The sequence below is a fragment of the Pan paniscus genome, chromosome 9 (assembly GCF_029289425.2).
Source record: "Pan paniscus chromosome 9, NHGRI_mPanPan1-v2.0_pri, whole genome shotgun sequence".
NCBI lineage: Eukaryota > Metazoa > Chordata > Mammalia > Primates > Hominidae > Pan > Pan paniscus.
In genome coordinates this window covers 33,696,029-33,718,515 of record NC_073258.2, presented here as the reverse complement: position 1 = coordinate 33,718,515, position 22,487 = coordinate 33,696,029, and the positions used below count along the sequence as shown (strand labels likewise).

General features: G+C 37.0%; 1 protein-coding gene across 7 annotated transcripts in view; it reads left to right on the top strand.

The window, feature by feature from the left end:
* IMMP1L (inner mitochondrial membrane peptidase subunit 1) overlaps positions 1-22,487 on the top strand; it is a 77,332-nt gene that overhangs the window by 1,463 nt on the left and 53,382 nt on the right. For 6 of the 7 annotated variants that reach the window (XM_008955880.5, XM_008955879.5, XM_008955878.5 and 3 more), the window contains exon 2: positions 19,951-20,064. The exons of the other annotated variant lie outside the window; for it this stretch is intronic. Coding sequence is in view for 2 of the 6 variants with exons in the window: in XM_008955879.5 (XP_008954127.1) it covers positions 20,062-20,064 (3 nt within the window). In the remaining 4 variants the exon portion in view is untranslated. The remainder of the gene's footprint in view (positions 1-19,950; positions 20,065-22,487) is intronic. 7 annotated transcript variants of the gene reach the window in all.

The window sequence follows — 22,487 nt, the reverse complement described above, 5'->3', positions numbered from 1 at the left end:
GAAACGTCTTGAATTTTTTTTTTCTTCAACTTTTGTTTTAGGTTCTGGGCTTCATGTGCAGGTTTGTTACATAGGTAAACGTGTGCTGTGGTGGTTTGCTGCACAGATCAACCCACCACCTAGGTATTAAGCCCAGCATCCATTAGCTATTCTTCCTGATGCTCTCTGTCCCCCCACCCCTACAAATATTTTTGATGCTGTGAACTTTTTGAAATGCTACATATAATTATTATTTTTTGACAGATGGCATTGTTTTGTGTACCTCATGATGCTATGAAGTGTATGTACATTCCGGAATCGTTAAATCTAGCTAATTAGCAATGCATTACCTCACATAGTTATCATTTTTGTGGTAAGAGTACATAACATCTACACTGTTTACATTTTTTTAAAGAATACAATATATGATCATTAACTATAGTCAGCTTGCTATAAATTCATGTTATATAATAGATTTCTTGAAATTTATTCCTCCTATCTAACTGATATTATGTATCTTTGACCAAATTCTCCCCATCCCCCCTGCCAACCATCCTGGCCTCTGGTAAACACCATTGTACTCTCTGTGCGATTAACTATTAGATTCCACCTATGAGTAAGATCATGTGATATTCGTCTTTCTGTGTCTGACTTATTTCACTTAACATAATGGTATAATTCGTTTTTATAGGCTTCTGTATTACATATTCCCTTGTTTCCTACTGTATTTACTTAACCCTTTAGTTTTCCCAAGATGATGATAGTGGTGCTTTGTTTGCCTCATTACTAGAACTGAAGAATTATTTTCCAACTTTGACTTGGACTATAATTCTGGAAAGATGATCTATATACACACCAGAGTATTCATGAAATTAGGATATATATCTGGTATAACACTATCGTAGGATAAATATATGCTTTTGTTTTTTTTTTCTGAGACGGAGTCTAGGTGTGTTGCCCGGGCTGGAGTGCAGTGGCGCGATCTCGGCTCACTGCAAGCTGTGCCTTCCTGGGTTCGCACCATTCTCCTGCCTCAGCCTCCCGAGTAGCTGGGACTACAGGCGCCCGTCACCACGCCCTGCTGATTTTTTGTATTTTCAGTAGAGATGGGGTTTCACCGTGTGAGCCAGGATGGTCTCAGTCTCCTGACCTCGTGGTCCGCCCACCTCGGCCTCCCAAAGTGCTGGAATTACAGGTGTGAGCCAGCGCGCCAGCCAAATATGGGTTTTTTGTTTGTTTGTTTTTTGTTTTCTTTTTAGACGGAGTCTCGCTCTGTTGCCAGGCTGGAGTGCAGTGGCATGATCTCGGCTTACTGCAACCTCCGCCTCCTGGGTTCAAATGATCCTCCTGCCTCAGCCTCCTGAGTAGTTGGGACTACAGGCATTCACCACCATGCCCAGCTAATTTTTGTATTTTGAGTAAGAGACAGGCTTTCACCATGTTGGCCAGGATGGTCTCAATCTCTTGACCTTGTGATCCACCGCCTCGGCTTCCCAAAGTGTTGAGATTACAGGTGTGAGCCACCGCGCCCAGCCGCCTTTTTTTTTTTTTTTTTTTTGACAAAGATAAAATCTTTGCTCCCAAATAATTTCAAATTCTTGAACTTACCAGCAAATAGCAGAGTTGAATATAAAACGCGAGAATAAATAAAGTATTCATGGAAAGGAAGAGTTAAAAGTTATATGTTGGCTGGGCGCAGTGACTCATGCGTGTAATTCCAGCACTATGGGAGGACGAGGCGTGCAGATCATGAGGTCAGAAGATCGAGACCTTCCTGGCTAACATGGTGAAACCCCGTCTGTACTAAAAAATACAAAAAAATTAGCTGAGCATGGTGGCGGGCGCCTGTGGTCCCAGCTGCTCAGGAGGCTGAGGCAGGAGAATGGGGTGAACCCGGGAGGCGGAGCTTGCAGTGAGCCGAGATTGCGCCACTGCACTCCAGCCTGGGCGACACAGCGAGACTGTGTCTCAAAAAAAAAAAAAAAAAGTTATATGTTTAGGTGCGTTCTTAATTAATTCTTTATGAAGGACATACTAAATTCTAGGAAGTGCACCAGAGCTCAGGTTACAGAAGAAAAAAATACTGTGTCAGTACTCTTTGAGTTCACAGTTGGGGAAGATACGTGGGTAAATAGGTCAATAAAGTACAGTTGATCCTTGAACAGTGTGCGGATCAGGGGTGTCGACCCCCACACCCGTGTAGTTGAAAACACGCATATAACTTTTGACCCCTCCCAAACTTAACTGCTAATAGTCTACTTTTGACTACTGGATGCTGTACCAATGACATCTGTGGATTAACACATAATTTGTATATGTATTATGTACTGCATTCTTTCCATAAAGTAAGCTAGAGAAAATGTTAATCAAATCATAGGAAGAAAATATATTTGCCATGCATTAAGTGCAGGTGGATCATTATACAGGTCTTCGTTCTGACGTTCTTCATGTTGAGTAGTCTGAGCAGAAGGAGGAAGAGGAGGGGTTGGTCTTGTAGTCTCAAGGGTGCCAGAGACAGAGAAGGTGGGAGGGGAGGAAGGAGAAGTAGACGCAGTCAATATAGCTTTATGGAAATACATACTAATTTGTCTGTTTTGCTTTTTCAGCTCTCTAAAAATGTTTTTGTACAGTACCATTTCTTCCACTGTTTGCTTTAGTTTTAGTATCTGTGTTATAATAGGGGTCCATGTCAGAAGAAGTCACAGCAGTCTTGAATAACTGGAAGACTTCTGCCAGATTGCCTAATGTCAGTTTGTTTTCTGGCACTGCTGCTTCTACTTCTTTCTCATCGTCTGGCACTTGTTTGGAAGCATTCATCTCCATCAAGTCATCTTCTGTTAATGCCTCTGGTGTGGTGTCTGTTAACTCTTGAATTTCTCCAAGATGCCTATCTTAAACAACTATTCCCTCCCGACGTTTTTTATTTTTTATTTTTTCCATGTCCACAATGTTTCCCATAACTTCCTTGATTGACTGTTGTAAATCCTGCAGGAAACCACTTTGAGATACACCAGAAAACATATAATGAACATGGTAGGCAACCAGCACCTTCTGATACAAGTGGACACCTCTTCAGTTGTTTTTTCAGTGGCTTCACTAGCCCTGGAGTCCTTATCACTGTTGTGTCTGTGCAGGTAAAGCGTATAGCAGAGATACTGTGAAGGTTCACTACTGGGCCTGCTGGTATTCTGGCAGCATGATTGAAGGAATGAATACTAAGGTCATGTCTACACAGAGGGAGTTCCTCAACCTCTGGTAATTCCTTTTTTGCCTCCTTCCTGTCATTATACTCACAAAGAGAAACTATAGTCCTGAGTTGTAGCACCACAGATTTCTTTTACCTGTTTTTCTACTTCTCTACTTTTATTATACTCTCTACTTCTGTGAGATCAACTATTAGATTCCATTAGATCCACTATTAGATTCCATGTTTGACTTCTTTTGCTTAACATTATTTTTGTGAAATGATCCTTGTTAATGTGTGTCTTTGTGGCTGATCTATTCTTATTGCTGTATAGTATTATATAAATGTATTATAATTTATTATGTGTTCTACTGTTAGAAGAGATTTGGATAGTTTCCCATTTGTGGCCATTTCTTCAATGCAATTGTACCAGTTTATACTCTTACCAGTAGTATTTGGGAATGGTTGTTACTTCTCATCCTTATCAACACATGTTTTTCTTCTTTCATTTCAGCTATTCTCAGAGGGTTGTGGTATGGCATTGTCATTTGGATTTGAACTGACGAAGTTGAGCACCCGTTTATATGCTTATTGGCCATTTGGGTAACCTCTTTTGTGAAAGGGTCTATCCATGTTTTTTAATTTTACAAATTTGGATTGTCTGCCTCTGTCCCATGGATTTGTAGGAGTTCTTTTATATTTTGGATAAGAGTTCGTTTCCAAATAAATTCATTACAAATATCTTCTATCATTCTGTAGCTTGCCTTTTCATTTTCTTATCTTTTGATTTCAGTCAAAACATATTCTGACTTAACAATTTTTTCTTAGTGGCTGGTGCTTTATGGCTATGTTTGCCTACTCCAAAATTTTGAAGATGATCTCCATGTTTTTTTTCCTAAAACCATTGATGTTTTACTTTTAAATATTTATGTCTGTACTTTATTGGAATTGACTTTTTTGTGTTTGGTGTGAGGCAGCGGTAAAGATGTGTTTATTTTTCCTGTATTGGTATCCTATTGACCTAGCACCATTTATTGAAAAAATGATTCTTTCCTTGCTATATCGCATCATCACTTTTTTAATAAATAAAGTCACACATAAATTAGGCAGATTTCTTTCTGGACTTTCCATTGGTTAGTGTGTGTCTTCAGGTTCTTCAGAAGGCTGGCTTTCTTTCTCTCAGAATTTGAGCCACACTGTACTGTGGGGACCTCAAGTTAAATCAGTAAAAATGGGAAACTCACCCTGTGGCAATTCCTTCTCACCTAAGTTGACTACCCAGCAAAATCTGTTTGCTTCTATTAAATCTGTAGAGCCTTCACATAATTGATTTTTGTGTATTGTTCAGAGTTTATAGTTGTTGTCTATGGTAGGATTGGTCTGTCATAAGCTTACTTTGCCATACTGGAATGAGCTCTTCCTATCCTTTTCTGACTGTAGTGATTTCTTCTTTTATTTATTGCTGATAAATAAATATCAGCAATTGAGAATGAGTTTCTTTTCCTTTTTTTTCTTCATTGTTAATTTTGCTAGGGATTTTTCACGTAATCTTTAAAAATACTCAAATTTGGCTTTATTGGTTTTTCTCAGTCTTTACTTTCTACTTTCTGTTTAATCGATTACTATTTATTTATCATTTATTTCCTTCTACATTCCTTCATTTTGATTTGCTAAGGCTTTGTTTGTTCCGCCTTCTTATACTAAAAGCTTAATTATTGATTTTCTGCCTTTTCTAATATACCGTATGTAGTTAAGAGCGTGCACTAGCTGCTCCTATAACTTATGGCATTTTATGTTTTCATCATTTATTTCAAAATATTTACTACTTTTTGTTTTGATTTTCTCTTTGATCTGTAGATTATTTAGGACACTTTTGAAAGTACTGAAATACTGAATTATATTGGATGCTAGGAAAGCAGGAGTAAGCTGGGACTGACCAGGGCAAATGAGTACTTATATTCATCATAATTTTAGTGGATTTTAAAGTATAAATGGAAAACTGGGGTATTTAAATTAAAACTTAAAAAGCCATTGTATAGTCATGTGTTAGAATGTGCAGTGTAATAGGGTAAATGTGTCCAGGGGTTTTAGTTCAAGGAGATTTGTCAAGTAAATCTGTCTACAAGAAAAAATAAAGGCAAACAAAGTGTTTTTAATGGTCAACACAAAAACATTAAAATTTTTAGCAAAAAAATAAAAGAAATTTCAGAGACTGGCCCAACATTTGTATGTCATTCAGTCTGGGACTTTTCTTCATATTTGCATGTAGCCAACATGAGGAATTAAATAACGGCTGACTGGTGTTCCTTTCACGTGTCAACCAGAGTCTCATAGACATAAAGCTACTGTGTTAATCAAAGCATGTGTGATGTTCTAATTATTGTGGACATTTCTGCTGAGATGTGATCAATTTCCCTTCGGTTTGAATAATTATGGAAGCCTGGGAGTAGGCCAAATATTTAAAACTATTTCATATGAAAAAATCACATCTACTGATTTTGCCTGAAGGGTCCCACAGGCTCCTGAAGCTCCTCTCTAAAGAAATAAATAAATCCTGGACCAATGGGTAGTGTTAGAGTGAAATTTATTATTTTGACTACTGTTTCTTAGTTTAAGAGTCTGGATATGAAGTATGTTTTGATGAATTTCTTGCAGGATAAAATGAAAGTTGGATATCCTAGCAAACATTATTTTCATTAACTCAGAACCAAATTGGATCCATTTATTACATAACTTAAAAAATTACTAATGGCTCTTGTTCTATATAATTATTCTACCTCTTTTTGAATTCTGTTTTCTTAGGAAACTTTATTATTACTTTCAAATGTGATAGCATTCATTACATTCTCAACCTTGAATTATTATCTCTTCCACATCTATGTTCAAATTTAGTTTCTCATTTGTAGTACTATATCTTTGAATTTTCTCTCAGTTCGGATTTTTTCTCTCTGACTTTGAAGGACTTTAAAAATATCTATTTCGGCGATATTTTCATACAACAAGGTCTTTGATGTATGCATTAATTTTTTTCATTTCTTTTTCTTTTTTTTTTTTTTTTTTTTGAGACAGTCTTACTCTGTTGCCCAGGCTGGAGTGCAGTGGCATGATCTTGGCTCACTGTAACCTCCACCTCCCAGGTTCAAGTAATTCTCATGCTTCAGCCTTCCAAGTAGCTGGGATTACAAGCATGTGTTACCATGCCCAGCTATTTATTTATTTATTTATTTATTTATAGAGATGGGGTTTCACTGTTTTGGCCAGGCTGGGCTCAAACTCCTGGCCTCAAGTGATCCACCTGCCTCAGCCTCCCAAAGTGCTGGGATTACAGGCATGAGCCACCATGCTCGGCCATTATTTTCATTTCTAAAACCCCTAATTTCTGTCTTTTTCTAAATGTATTTCTTCTTCCTGCTTCTGAGTGTCTTATTCTGTTCTGTGCTGCTGTAACAGAATACCTGAGACTGGGTAATGTATAATGAACAGAAATATATTGGCTCACAATTCAGGAAACTGGGAAGTCCAAGATTGAGGGGCTGGTATCCAGCGAGGGTGTCCTTGCTGTGTTATCACATAGTGGAGTGGCCCAAGAGAGAGCAAGAGAGAACAAGGGTCAACTCTCAGCCTCAATCTCATTTATAATTTTCATTAATCCATTCATGAGGGTGGAGCCCTCAGACCTAAACACCTCCCATTTAGCCTCACCTCTCAACACTATTGCACTGGGAATTAAATTTTCAACACATGCTTTTTGGGGGACACATTCAGACTGTAGCACTTAGGTATGTTTTTTCAGTGTAGCAATTGTTAAAGCAGTAATTAAAATGCAGTTACAATAATCTATTGTAATACCCAGATGAACCCTGTCCAGTAGAACCTCCTATGTTGATGGAAATGTTCTGTATCTGCACTGTCCAGTACAATAGTCATTAAACACATATGATTATAGAGTACTTAAAATGTGACTGATATGACAGAGGAACTGAATTTTAATCTTATTTAATTTTAGTTATTTTAAGTTATTTATTTAAACAGCTGCATGTGGCTAGTTTGTACTATATTAAATCACACAGCTTTAGATCAAGCTTTGGCAACCTTTTTCTATAAAAGACCAAATAGTAAATATTTTAGGCCTTGTAGTCCATATGGTCTCTGTTACAACTTTTCAACTCGCTGTGAGAGCACAAAAGCAGTCACAGATAACATGTATATGAATGAGCATGACTTTGTCCCAGTAAAACTTTATTGGCTAAAACAGAGTCTGCTGAATTTGACTCATGGGCCCTAATTTGGCAACCTCTGCTCTAGGTTGAAAAAAAAAAGTGTCTACAGCTTTATGTATTTTTATTTCATTTGCCCTGTGTTCCGAGTCCTTTCAACACCCTCTCTTTGGGGAGTGTGTGTGTGTGTGTGCATATGTGGAACAGATTTTTGGAGGGGAGAGAGGAGTGTCTTTTCCTGAAAGTTTAGGAAGATTAACTCCTTTGGATTGTTCCTCTTCAACTTTTTCTCCACCTTTTCTATTTTTTCTGAATGGGAGAAGGTGGTGGCAGACAGGCATATATTTTATGTTTAAACTCTGTTCTTTTAATTCTATATCTCTTGTTTTACAGAGACATAGAATTTTTTTTCCTCCCTGAATTACCTCTGATTTCTCCAGGGTTGCTTATTCAGACTAATTATTTTCATTATGGACCTTCTTTCTCATGCTCGTGTTTTCCTTAAATGTTGGCTCTTTATTCATGTTGATAAGTGAAGGACCAGTGGAATAATATAGTAACTGGAGTGGGTTTTCTCTTTCTTTGTTTTCCCATCAAATCTTTAGCCTAAATGGAAAAAAAAAGACTGACCAATTTTCTTGTGGGTTGGTAGGACTTAATTTATTGGTGTACTTTGCTTTAATGTGCATAATCAAGGAGCAAGTACACAGACCAGTCGTTCTCTAATAGCCAGATGAGGAGGCCCCTAACCTAGCTCTCCAACCTCCATACTTGGAGACCAAATTCTTCTCAGGCAGATTACACTTTTTTTACTTATTTATTTATTTATTTATTTATTTATTTATTTAAGAAGTTAGCCTCCAGAACTGCTGATTTTAGCTCAGAACCCCTTTGGAGTCACAGGAAGAAGCGTCTCATCTTCCTGAAGCATTCTCATGTTTGTGCTTGGCTAGGGGTGGGCATACATTTTCTGGGACCAGATGGTAAATATTTTAGGTTTTGCGGGTAATATGACCTCTTAACTCTTCCATGGGAAAGTAGCCAGAAATAACATTAACAAATGAGTATGGCTGTGTTTTGATAACACTTTGTGGACACTGAAATTTGAATTTCATGTAGTTTTCACATGTTATAAAAAATATGCTGCTGCTTTATTCTTTCAGCCCTTTAAAAAATGCAAAAGCATGTGATGGGCTGGGAGATTTGCCCTGTGAACTATACTTTGCTAACCATGTCTGGACTGTCATTCGCTCCATTCTTTTCAACCTATCACTATGATTTTATATGCCTGGTCTTCCAGAAATTCTTCAAAATCTCTAGTGTGCCTTTCACTCTTTTTCTCAGCATTTATTTCTATTTATTTTTTAAAATGTACTGTCGTTTCAGTGTAGTGTTTTTTGTTTTGTTTTGTTTTGTTTTGTTTTTTGATACGGAGTCTCACTCTGTCGCCCAGGCTGGAGTGCAACGACGTGATCTCAGCTCACTGCAAGCTCCGCGTCCCGGGTTCACGCCATTCTCCTGCCTCAGCCTCTTGAGTAGCTGGGACTACAGGTGCCCGCCACCATGCCCGGCTAATTTTTTTGTATTTTTAGTAGAGACCGGGTTTCACCATTTTAGCCAGGATGGTCTTGATCTCCTGACCTCGTGATCCGCGCACCTTGGCCTTCCAAAGTGCTGGGATTACAGTGTAAGCCACCTCGCCCGGCCCTCCATGTAGTTTTTGAAGACAGTAGCAGTAAATTTATCTGCAGTTTTGAACCAGAATCCCATTTAGGCGTGATATTTGAATCAAAAGACACATGGTAAAACTGAAATGTAAAGTATCTTCTTTAGTATCTTCTTCAGTATCTCCACTCCTCTCTCCATGGATGTATTGGTGATTAATTATATTAAGTAATGTTTTTGTTGAATGCCTATTGTAGTCCCTGTAATGTTGTGAATGCTTTATATATTATTTAATCCTCACACATTTTATAGATGAGTGTGTTCAGAAGTTAATGGAGTCACATAAAGGATAAGTAACTTGTTCTATCTAGGTCAGAAAGCTCGTAAGTGGAAGATCTAGGATTCACAATAGAGCTAGCCTGTCTGACTACAGAATTCATACTCTTATCCACTATTTTCCACTTCAGTCCAAATACAGGCTTAGTTTCCTCCTCAGGGTAGCTTTTTATGTAGCCAGTTTATGGATATTAGCATAAAACATGAAGCATATTTGCCCTGCTAAAATAGGTATATATTCAGAGTGATTAATATGGTGAGAAAAAGTGATGGGAAAGCAATTGAGGTAGTAACTGGAATATAGGTAGCTGGGAGGTGAAAGATTTTGAGTTTCATAAGACTTGTTTTAATCCTGTCAAAAAAAAATTAGACCTCTTTGTTTCTCCAGGGCATAGAAATTTCAGTTTCAACCCAGATTAAAGAACTTTATAACAGTGTTGTCCAGTGGTGAAACAGAATCCTTTGTAATTTAAAAATATTTCCTTCTTAAAACCTTTAGAATTTTAATTTTATAGTTCTGCTTATTATATTTTTTATTTCCCAAAGTGAAAGGTTCAAAGAATAACATTAAAAGGTCATTTGGTATTACAATTTTTCCATTAGTCAAAATTAAAGATTTGAAAATAATTTTATAGTCCATTTGGTATTCTAAGGTTGGATTTTTTAAGAATATAAAGCAAATTATGTTTTTTCTATTAACATTTCCTAAATCAACTCACATGAAAATTAATAGATTATCATCATATATAAGGATCGTTTTTCTCTCACTGAGCATTGGAATATGTTCACTTTACTGCTTATCAGTAGCCCAGTTTTGATTTTCTAACTGAAGTATTTGTGTCTGCCCTCTGAACTGGCTCAAGGTTTTGAGCCCTTTAAAAAAATTTGTGTATGTGTGATAAAAATATACGTAACATAAAATTCACTACTTTCATCATTTTTAAGTATAAGTGAAGTCACATTAAGAGTACTTACAATGTTGTGTAATCATTGCCACTATTTCTAAAACTTTTTCATCATTCAAGAAGAAATATTGTACCCCGCTGGGTGCAGTGGCTCACGCCTGTAATCCCAACACTTTGGCAGGGGGATCACGAGGTCAAGAGATCGAGACCATACTGGCTAACATGCTGAAACCCCGTCTCTACTAAAAATAGAAAAATTAGCTGGGCGTGGTAGCGCGTGCCTCTAGTCCCAGCTACTTGGGAGGCTGAGGCAGGAGAATTGCTTGAACCCAGGAGGCGGAGGTTGTGGTGAGCGGAGATCGCACCACTGCACTCCAGTCTGGCGACAGAGCGAGACTCCCATCTCAAAAAAAAAAAAAAAAAAAGAAAAGAAATATTGTACCCAAGAAGCAGTAACTTGTTATTCTCTCTTGTTTCAACCACTAATAACCTGTATTCTACTCTCAGTGAATTTGCCAACTTATTATAAGCACCTCATATAAGTGGAATCATACTATATTCTTGTTAATATTTGCATAATATTTTTCACTTAGCATAATGTTTTTCAAAGTTCATGTATTTTGTATCATATATTAAAACTTCATTTTTTTATGGCTGAATAATCTATTGCAGATGCTCTTTGACTTATGATGGAGTTATGTCCTGATAAACCCAATTTAAGTTGAAAATACCATAAGTTGAAAATGTATTTAATACCCTGATAAACCCATTATAAGGTTGAAAATCATAAGTGAAACCATTGCTAAGTCAGGCACCATCTGTGTGTATATATATATAATATGTAATACATATATGTAACATATGCAATCTTATATAAGATTATAATATATGATATAAGATTATCATATATAATAGATGATATATCATATATGATATACGTAATAGATGATATATCATTGTATATAATATATAAGATTGTATTATATATGATATAAGATCATATATGATATCAGATATATATAAGATTATATAATATACTCTTAGATATATAAAATTATAGATTATATAATGTATATATAATATATGTTATATATAGGATTATCTATTATAATATATGATTATCCTATATCAGATTACATATGTAAATTATAACATATTAACATCATTTAGCATTAGGATGTACCCTAAAATTTAAAGTATAATAATAATAAAATTTTAAAAAGTTATAACATATATATAAGATAACATATTTATAATATACACACACACACACACACATATCACAGTTTGTTTATCCATTCATCTGTTGATAGACTCTTGGATTGTTTCTACCTTTGGCTATTGTAAATAGTGCTACAGTGAACATTGGCATAGAAGTATCTGTTTGAATCTCTGTTTTCATTTCCTTTGGGTATATACCATACAATGGAATTGCTGGATTATATGAAAATTCTATGATTAACTTTTTAAGGTATCACCAAACTGTTTTCCACATTGGCTGTGCCATTTTGCATTCCCACCAGGAGTGCGGAAGGGTTACAATTTCACCACATCCTTAGCAACATTTGTTATTTTCTGTTTTTTTGATAATAGTCATCCTAATGCATATGATGTGATATCTTATTGTGGTTTTGATATGCATTTCCCTAATGACTAGGGATGTTTAACCATCTTTTCATGTGCTTATTGGCCATTTGTATACCTTGTCTGGAGAGATGTCTTTTGAAAACCTTTGCCGGTTTTGAATTGAGTAATGACTTTGTTTTGTTTTTTTTTTGCGGGTTTTTGAGTTATAGGAGTTCTTTATATATTCTGGACCGTGACCCTTAATTAGATGTATGATATGCAAATACTTTCTCCTTGTGATAGTATTTTTTGTTGCTCAAAAGTTTTTAATTTGAGGAAGTCTAGTTTATATATTTTTATTTCTTTTGTGGCCTTTGTTTTTTCAATGTGCCATATTCAATGAATCATGGCCAATCAAGAGTTGTGTAGTTTTAGCTCTTCCATTTAGGTTTTTGATCTATTTTGAGTTAATTTTATATGGTGTAAGACAAAAGTCCAACTTCATTCTTTTTTATGTTGATATCTAGTTTTCTCAATACCATGTGTTGAAAAGACTGCCTTTTCCCCATTGAATGGTCTTGGCACCCTTGTCAAAAATCATTTGACCATTTATGTCAATGCTATTTCTGTGCTCTTTATTCTATTCCATTGGTCTGTAGATCTGTCATTATGCCAGTACCACGTTTTTGCTTACTATAACTTTGTACTAAATTTTGACTCAGGGCTTAAAATAATAATATCAACATTTGAAATCAGCGTGTAAGTCCTTTCGCCATGAGTGTAAGTTTCCCGAGGCCTTCCCAGCCCTGCAGAACTGTGAGTCAACTAAACCTCTTTTCTTTATAAATTATCCAGTCTCAGGCAGTTCTTTGTGCATGCCTGAGGCTAGCATGAGAATGGACTAATACAGTAAATTGGTACTGAGGGAGAGGGGCACTGCTATAAGGATACCTGAAAATGTGGAATTGACTTTGGAACAGGGTAACAGGCAGAGGTTGGAACAGTTTGGAGGGCTCAGAAGAAGACAGGAAAATGTAGGAAAGTTTGGAACTTCCTAGAGACTTGGAAGGCTCAGAAGACACGAAGATGTGGGAAAGTTTGGAACTTCTTGGAGACTTGTTGAATGGCTTTGACCAAAATGCTGATAGTGATATGGACAATGAAGTCCAGGCTGAGGTGGTCTCAGATGGAGATGAGCAACTTACTAGGAACTGGAGCAAAGGTAACTCTGCTATGCTTTAGCAAAGAGACTGGTGGCATTTTGCCACTGCCCTGGAGATCTGTGGAACTTTGAACTTGAAAGAAATGATTTAGGGTATCTGGTGGAAGAAATTTCTAAGCAGTGAAGTATTCAAGAGGAAACAGAGCATAAAAGTTTGGAAAATTTGGGCTGGGCGCGGTGGCTCACGCCTGTAATCCCAGCACTTTGGGAGGCCAAGGTGGGTGGATCACGAGGTCAGGAGATTGAGACCATCCTGGCTAACACAGTGAAACCTGTTTCTACTAAAAATACAAAAAATTAGCTGGGCGTGGTGGCGGGCACCTGTAGTCCCAGCTACTTGGGAGGCTTAGGCAGGAGAATGGCGTAAGTAAATCTGGGAGGTGGAGCTTGCAGTGAGCCTAGATCACACCACTGCTCTCCAGCCTGGGTGACAGAGTGAGACTACTTTTCAAAAAAAAAAAAAAGTTTGGAAAATTTGCAGCCTGACTATGTGATATAAAAGAAAAACCCATTTTCTGGGGAGAAATTCAAGACAGCTACAGAAATTTGCATGAGTAACAAGGAGCCCAGTGTTAATCACCAAGACAATGGGGAAAATGCCTCTAGGACATGTCACGGCAGCCCTTTCATCACAGGCCTCTAGAAGGGAAAAACGGTTTCCTGGGCAGGGCCCAGGGTTGCCCCTGTTCTGTGTAGTCCTGGGGCATGGTGTCCTGCATCCCAGCTGTGTCAGCTCCAGCCATGGCTTAAAGGGTCAAAGGTACGGCTTGGGCCATTGCTTCAGAGGGTGCAAGCCCCAAGCCTTGGTGACTTCCATGTGGTGTTGGGCCTGTGGGTGCACGTAAGTCAGTAATTGAGGTGTGGGAACCTCCTCCTAGATTTCAGAGGATATATGGAAATGCCTGGATGACCAGGCAGAAGTCTGCTGCAGGGGTGGAGCACTCGTGGAGAACCTCTGCTAGAGCAATGAGGAAGGGAAATGTGGAGTTGAAGCCCCCACACAGAGTCCCCACTGGGGCATGGCCTGGTGGAGCTGTGAGAAGAGGGCCATGGTCCTCCAGACACCGGAATGGTAGATCCACTGACAGCTTGCACCGTGCACCTGGAAAAGCTGCAGACACTCAAAGCCAGCCCATGAAAGCAGCCAGGAGGGGAGCTGTACCCTGCAAAGCCGTAGAGGCAGAGTTGCCCAAGGCCATGGGTGCCCACCTCTTGCATCAGTGTGACCTGGATATGAGACATGGAGTCAAAGGACATCATTTTGGAACATTAAGGTTTGAAGACTTCTCTATTGGATTTTGGACTTGTATGGGGCCCATAGCCCCTTTGTTTTGGCCAATTTCTACCATTTGGAATGGGTGTAGTTACCCAACGTTTGTACCCTTGTTGTATCTAGGAAGTAACTAACTTACTTTTGATTTTGTAGGCTCATAGGTGGAAAGGATTTGCCTTGTCTCAGATGAGACTTTGGACTTGGACTTTTGGGTTAATTCTGGAATGAGCTAAGATTTTAGGGAACTGTTGGAAAGGCATGATTGTGTTTTGAAATGTGAGGACATGAAATTTGGGCGGGGCTGGGGTGGAATGATATGGTTTGATTACGCCCCCACCCAAATGTCATCTTGAATTACAGTTTCCATAATCCCCACATACTGTGCAAGGGAACTGGTAGGAGGTAACTGAATCATGGCGGGAGTGGGTTACCCCCATACTGTTCTAGTGATAGTGAGTGAGTTCTCCTGAGATCTGATGGTTTCATAAGGGGCTTTCCCCTCTTTGCTTGGCACCTCTCCTTCCCGCCACCATGTAAAGAAGGATGTGTTTGCTTCTCCTTCCACCATGATTGTAAGTTTCCTGAGGCCTCCCCAGCCCTGCAGAACTGTGAGTCAATTAAACCTCTGTTCTTTATAAATTACCCAGTCTTGGGCAGTTCTTTATAGCAGCATGAAAATGGAGTAATACAATTGTTTTGGCTTTTCAGGGTCCCTTAACATTTTTTATAGAAAAACTACAGGCATGCATCATCTTATTTGTGCTTCCCTGTATCGAGCTTTGAAGAACTGCATTTTTTACAACTTGAAGATTTGTGACAACCCTGCAATTAGCAAGTCTATTGGTGCCATTTTTCCAACAGTACATGCTCACTTTGTGTCCCTGTGTCACATTTTGGTAATTCTTGCAATATTTCAAACTTTCTTATCATTATTATATCTGTGATGGTTATCTGTGATCAGGATCTTTAGTGTTGCTATTGTAATTGTTTTGAGGCACCAGAAACCGTGCCCATATAAGAATGTTAACTTAATCAGTAAATGTATGTGTGCTAACTGTTCTATCAACCAGCTGTCCCCCCAGCTCTCCTTCGCTGGCCTCCCTATTCACTCCCTATTCACTTCATTGTGTCACTGAGACATAACAATATTGAAATTAGGAAAATTAACCATACAGTGGTCTTTAAAGTGGTCTTTAAGTGTTCAAGTGAAAGAAAGCATGGCATATTTGTCACTTTAAATCAAAAGCTAGAAATGATTAAGCTTACCAAGGAAGGCTTGTTGAAAGCTGAGACAGGCCAAGAGGTAGGCCTCTTGCCAAACAGTTAAGCTATGAATGCAGTGGGAAAAGTTCATAAACTCATGAATGTTAAGAAAGAGAAATGACCTTATTGCTCATATGGAGAAAGTTTTAGTTGTCTGGATAGATCAAACCAGCCACAATGTTCCTTCAAGTCAAAGCCTAATCCAGAGTAAGATCCTGTTTTTTTCAATTCTATGAAGGCTGAGAGAGGTGAGGAAGCTGCAGAAGAACATTTGAAAGATAGCAGAGGTTGTATTAGTGAGGTTTAAGGAGAGAAGCCATAACATAAAAGTGTATGGCAAGCTGCAGCAAGTTACCTCTATCTAGCAAAGATAGTTGATATAGGTGGGTACATGAAGTGACAAATTTTCAATGTAGATTAAACAGCCTTCTGTTGGAAGAAGATGCTCTCTAGGACTTTTCATAGCTGGAGAGAAGTCAATGCCTGGCTTTGATGCTTCTCAGGACAGGGTCACTCTCCTAAGGGGATAATGGCAACTGGTGTCTTTAAGTTGAAGCCAGTGCTCATTTACCGTTATGAAAATCCCAAGGCCCTTAGGAATTATACTAAATCTACTCTGCCTGTTCTTTATAGACAGAACAACAAAGCCTGGGTGACAGCACATGTGTTTATAGCATGGTTTACTGAATATTTTTAAATGTGTGGGTCTCCCATGTATGTCTAGAGGATCTCTGCCATCATAAGAGAATTCTTCAAAGATCTTTCCTGGATAATCTCATCTCTATTTCTAGCTTCTGCTGAAAAGGTTGATTTGGACCCATTAGTCACATACCTAATCTCTTCAGAAAAGGTTTTTCAGCCCCATCCTTGGCCCTTCTCCAGAGCGTGTTTTAGCATCTTTTACAATTTAGATAGGTTAAGAAATCTCCAAATCATAGGTTTTTCTTTGCTTAACAATTTCTTCCTCAATTTATCTCTTCTCTCACATTTTACTGTAAGCAGCCCGGAGAAAACAGTGTACGCCTTTAACACTTTGCTTGGAAATCTCCTCAGCTACATATTCAAGTTAATTGCTTACCAAGTTCTACTTTTCGCCACATAGTAGAACCCATTTCAGCCAAGTTTTCTGCCACTTTACAACAAGGACTGCTATTTCTTTACTTTCCAATACCATGTTCTTCATTTCCTTCTTGAGAGTTCATCAGAAACCTTTTTAATGTTCCTATTTCTGTCAACATTCTGTTCATGATAATGTATGTATTCTTTAAGGTGATAGCTTTCTTTACCTCTTCTCTTCCTTCTGAGCCATTAGCAGAGTTCTCTTAGGATTTCTTTTTGTACCAAAAATTTCTTCAAGGCAACCTAGGCTTTTTCTGTTTTTCTATTTTTAGGTATCACAGCAACACTCCAGTTTTTGGTATGAAAATCTATGTTAGTTCTCTAAAATTACCATAACAAATGAACAAAAACTTGGTGACTTAACACACAGAGATCAATTTTCTAACAATTTTGGAGGTCAAAAATATGAAGTCAAGTTGTCAGCTATGTTTATTATGAAAACTCTAGGGGGGCATCCTTCTTTGCTTCTGCAGCTTATGGTGGCATGTTATTCCTTGCCCTGAGGCAGTGTAACTCCAGGCTGACTTCATTTTCACATTGTTCTTTTCTCTGTGTCTTCCTGTGTCCTTTTCTGTCTCTAATGAGGACGTTCCCGTTGGATTTAGGACCCTTTGTAATCTACTATGATCTCACATTGGTCCTTACCTTAATTACATCTGCAAAGACCCTTTTTCCAAATAAGGTCATGTTCTGAGGTTCCAGGTGAACATGAATTTGGGTAGGGGAGGCAGGAAGGGGGACCATTTCTCAACTCACTATAGTTTCTTTTTAGGTAATTATATTATAAATGGTGTTGTATAATCTATATACAAATTTTAAAAAATTTCAAGGCTTGTGAATAATTATTATGACATTATGTTACAACGTACTAATACCTTTAATGTTTATATTAGAGAGTGCTGAACAGGAAAATCACTTTTCTTCTCAGACTTTATAATATATATAGAAGTAGGGGGTTATTTAATGTACTGCTTTTTTTTTTTTTAGATGGAGTCTCGCTTTGTCACCAGGCTGGAGTGCAATGATGCTATCTCAGCTCACTGCAACCTCTGCCTCCTGGGTTCAAGTGATTCTCCTACCTCAGCTTCTCGAGTAGCTGGGATTACAGGCGCGCGCCACGATGCCCAGCTAATTTTTGTATTCTTAGCAGAGACGCGTTTTCACCATGTTGGCCGGGATGGTCTCGATCTCTTGACCTCGTGATCCACCCACCTTGGCCTCCCAAAGTGCTGGGATTACAGGCATGAACCTTTGCTTTTTAATGTGGATAGTGCACGTTACATACACACACATATGTGAATAAATAGCGCTAAAGTTCTGTTGATTTAGAGAAGTTGGTTACTCAATATTTACTCACATCAATGTAGTAAGATCCTAAATTACCTCTTTATTAGAATAGTGGTTGTCTCTAGTTTTTTGGAATGATTAGAGATTAGATGTGAGATTAGATTTCCTCGAAATTTTTGCGTGTTTCAAGATCGAATTTAAAAACATTTAGCAAGTTCTTAAATAACTCAGGAGAATTTTTTATGAATAACAAATACAATTTAAGTATATTTAGATGTGTCTTCCAATTATGTGAGATTGTCAAGATTTTTGAGATCAAACATGGTGCTTGTAAGTGGATGAAACGATATATTTAAACAGACTATTGTTACAGGAGAAAACCCATTTTTAAAGGTACCAGGTTAAAAGAAAAAAAAAGTGGTAGCGTCATAAAGAGAGAAGATTGAATTAAAAATTTGAATTGATACAGAAATGCATTACAAAAGAGGAGGAAGAGAGATTGGCAGAAATGAAGAATTATCAGAAAAGTGAAATGTGTAAAAGCAAAGGCAAGAGATAAGATAAGAAGACTAAGGAGAGCAAAAGATGATAAGTAATGCAACTAATGGTTTACTGCTAAAGGGTAGAAGATTAATATATCAGAGTTTCTTTCAGTTTCAGTCAAATTGATGGTAATTATTAGAGTGAAACCGTATTCTTTATATCATTCGCCAAAGTTAAACTGCTTGTGTCATTTTGTCAGAAAATAGGAATCATTTTACGTATTAAATTTCAAGTAAATGTTATGTATTAATAACATTGATATGTGATATTGTATATTATATAGATATATGCAATTATGTATATTTAAAAGTGAATATGCATATATTGTTTTAAAGGCAAAAGTTTGTTTTTTGTGGCAGACACTGAAAAGTCACACGCAAACTCACACAAAGCAAACTTTAACATTTCAAATAAAAATAAAACTTTTTGGCCGGGTGCGGTGACTCACTCCTGTAATCCCAGCACTTTGGGAGGCTGAGGCAGGCGGATCACAAGGTCAGGAAATCAAGAGCATCCTGGCTAACACGGTGAAACCCCGTCTCTACTAAAAATACAAAAAAATTAGCTGGGCATGGTGGCGGGTACCTGTAGTCCCAGCTACTCGGGAGGCTGAGGCAGGAGAATGGCGTGAACCCGGGAGGTGGAGCTTGCAGTGAGCCGAGATTGCAACACTGCACTCCAGCCTGGGCAACAGAGCGAGACTCCGCCTCAAAAATAAATAAATAAATAAATATATATATATATATATAAAATAAAAAATAAAACTTATTTTCTTAATCATAAGAACTGAGATAGAATTATTATAATTGACCATGAGGCAGGTTTTGACATTCAAGTCAGTGTCAAACGTATTGTTTTGCCTTTGTCATATTATAACTGGTCACAAGGTTTTTTTTACAGTATCACACACATTCCTTATATTCAGTACATATCTAATTTAGTCTTATATCACTAGTATTGTATTCTGCTTTTCTACCGCTTTTTTATTCTTAAAATTAACCTCAGGTATTCATGCTGACCTGTAGAAGTTAATGTTTGTATCCTTTCTATGTCTCAGTCTAGAACAGTTTAATGAACTGTTGATGGTTGCCCTGTCAACTCCTTTAACTCTTGGAACATAGTTCTTTCTAGGTTGATCTCATATAATCTATTAGCTATTACTTTCTTCTCTGACCTGAATTCTCTGATGGATAAAGGACTTTAATATTGTCTGTTTTTTTAAGTCATTTTTTCCAAAGCGTCATAAAATTCCTGAATTCAAGATCTCACGGACCCATTAAGAGGAAGATGCACCGTTACAACTGTCATTCAGTCATAGTATATACTACTAATTCAACTCAATATGGTTGAAAATAGCCTTCAACTAATGTAATTTTGATTTCCTGCTTTAGGATTCCTGAAACTGCGGATCACCCACCTATGCTTTAAGACACGCTTAATTTTTTTTTTTTCTGGAAGCCCTGCAACTTCCCTAAAAATTGAATGAATTGTAGAACAGACCTATGGTAAGTGGACTTTTTCCTCCTTTTTCTTCTGTCGGTTTCATGTTCAACTTAACTCTTATGACTGTTGTAATGCTGCTCCCTGCTGGACGCAATGTAATTTTGTAAAGTTGGCACTTAATAGATGGGCAAATAACTGGTTAGTTGGACCCACTAAGGAGGGGAATCTTTGGCTACATTCACAAAAACCAATAGTATGCAACAAAAGCAACTATTATAAAGGTGCTATATCATTGCCATCATGTTGGTACCTGGAGCCTGATGAAAGTACTGATAGTCTTGTTTCAAAATTTCATTGTCTGCTTCCTGTTGAGCAGCATCTAAAAGTTGGAATAACTGTACACACTGAAGGATGCTTCTAGGTGGTGAACCTTTGAGGATTTTGTAAATTGTGTGGGGGTTTTTTTGTAATGTAAGTTAGTTTACTGTTAAATGTTCTGTAATAATTTCCATTCCCTGTACTTTCGTTTTTCCAAAGAAAATATCTAAAACTGCCCCAGTATAATTTACATTAGACATTGTATAACTATGCTATAATCCAGCTATCATGTTTTCTAGTACTCACAGTGTGGATTTCATCTGTAGTGTCTGTGACTTGCCTATCATGGACCTTCATGTTGTATGCATAGACAAGTGCTCCCAAAATTATTTTAAAATGTGTGAAAGTCAGAAGTGTGTTTCTTCCTACCTTAGGGCTAAGCTATTGTATTTTTTGAAATGCAGCATGCCTCAAATTATTACCTGAATATCATTTGGAATTAATGAGCATGCATTTTCTTGAAAAGAAGACTGACAGACAGAAACAACATGGAGCTGCTAAGCCAAGATCTAGCAGGATAACTGATCTTATATTATTTAAAGGCTGAAATCTACTTTTAATTAGGATTGTGGAGAATTAGGCATAGTAACTTATTTCTTCCTTATTAAAATATTGCATTAAAAATTAGAAATGTAGATCAAGGAAATTGTTGACAGCAGAAAGGAATCCTTCCTTTTTATAAAAATATATTAGTATTATTTTAGAAAGTATATAATTATAACTTTTTGTTGTAAAATATAGTGATACAGGAACATAAATATATAATACAATGAATAATTATAAATTAAATATTTAGCATACATCTTTGTAACCTTAGAGTATTACTGGCATCCCAGAAACTCTTAATATGCTTTCTTTTCTTTAGAGGTAACCAGTATCATGACTTTAATGGTAATTATTTATACAATTTTTAATATAACTTTGTCACTTTACGTGTATTCCTAAGCAGTATGTTTACTTTTTTCGCCTCGTTTTAATCTTTATGAATCGTGTATTCTTTCTTCCTTTGCTCAGCATTATGTTTTGAAGAGTTATCCATGTAGTTATGTGTAGTTTTATTTCATTCATTTTTGTTATTATGTATTATCCCTTTGAATTAAATGTGCCAGAATTTATTCATCCATTCTGCTGTTGGTAGATCATTGAGTTGTTTCTAGTATTTGATGACATTGCTGAGAATGTGTTTTAAAAAATATCCTGGTTACATATCATGTGTACATTTGTTTATATCCTGACAGTAACGATATTAAATGTTGGGGAACATTCTAAAATGATTATCATTTCTTTTATTGTAGGCCTTACATATATAGTAAAGTGACATATAGTTTGAGATAGTTTAAATATAGAGTACATATAAATAGATCTAGTTATAGTATTGATGTAGATACAGGACCTAATGCAGTAACTCTGTTTCACTTTGTTAGCACACTTATTCTATTTAGTAACATGTCATGCCTTCTATAACTCCTTCACTTTACTGATGAAGAAACTAAGGACTAGAGAGATTGAGTCACTTGAACAAGGCCATTTAGCAAATTGGAGCTAGAAGCCAGACTAACCTATCTACTTTGGCAGTTACAACTTAAAGTAAAATGAAATCAGGACATTTTCTTGAGTGTTCCAGTCATTTAAGTGAAAATATGCCTAAATAGCTTGCAGAAAAAATCAGATATTCCTTCGGCTATTAACTAATAACTGGCTTAGCATAGAAAGTTGCATGTCTATCGCAAGGAGAGGTCATTACAAAAAAAAAAAGAGAAAAAAAAGTTTCACATCTAAAGCCCCCATAGTTATTGCACTTTATCACAGTTCATCTTCTAAAGGGCAACCACTGTATATTCTGATTTTAACCGAGACGTTTTACTTTGAGTACTTCATCAGAAAAACGTGTGTCTTTGTTCTCTTAAACAGAATACATTTTAAGTTTTTTTATAAAGGCTCTGAGTTGTTACTGTGAACATCAGTCATTTTACAGAATTAAAGCGATTTCCTCGGAATTGTATGCTGTGTTGGACTGTTTTCTTCTAAATTATCCTAGCCTGATAAGCTTTTTTGTCCTCAGAGCTACTGTGATGTGTTTTCTCATTTGTTTTGTTTTCTTTTACAT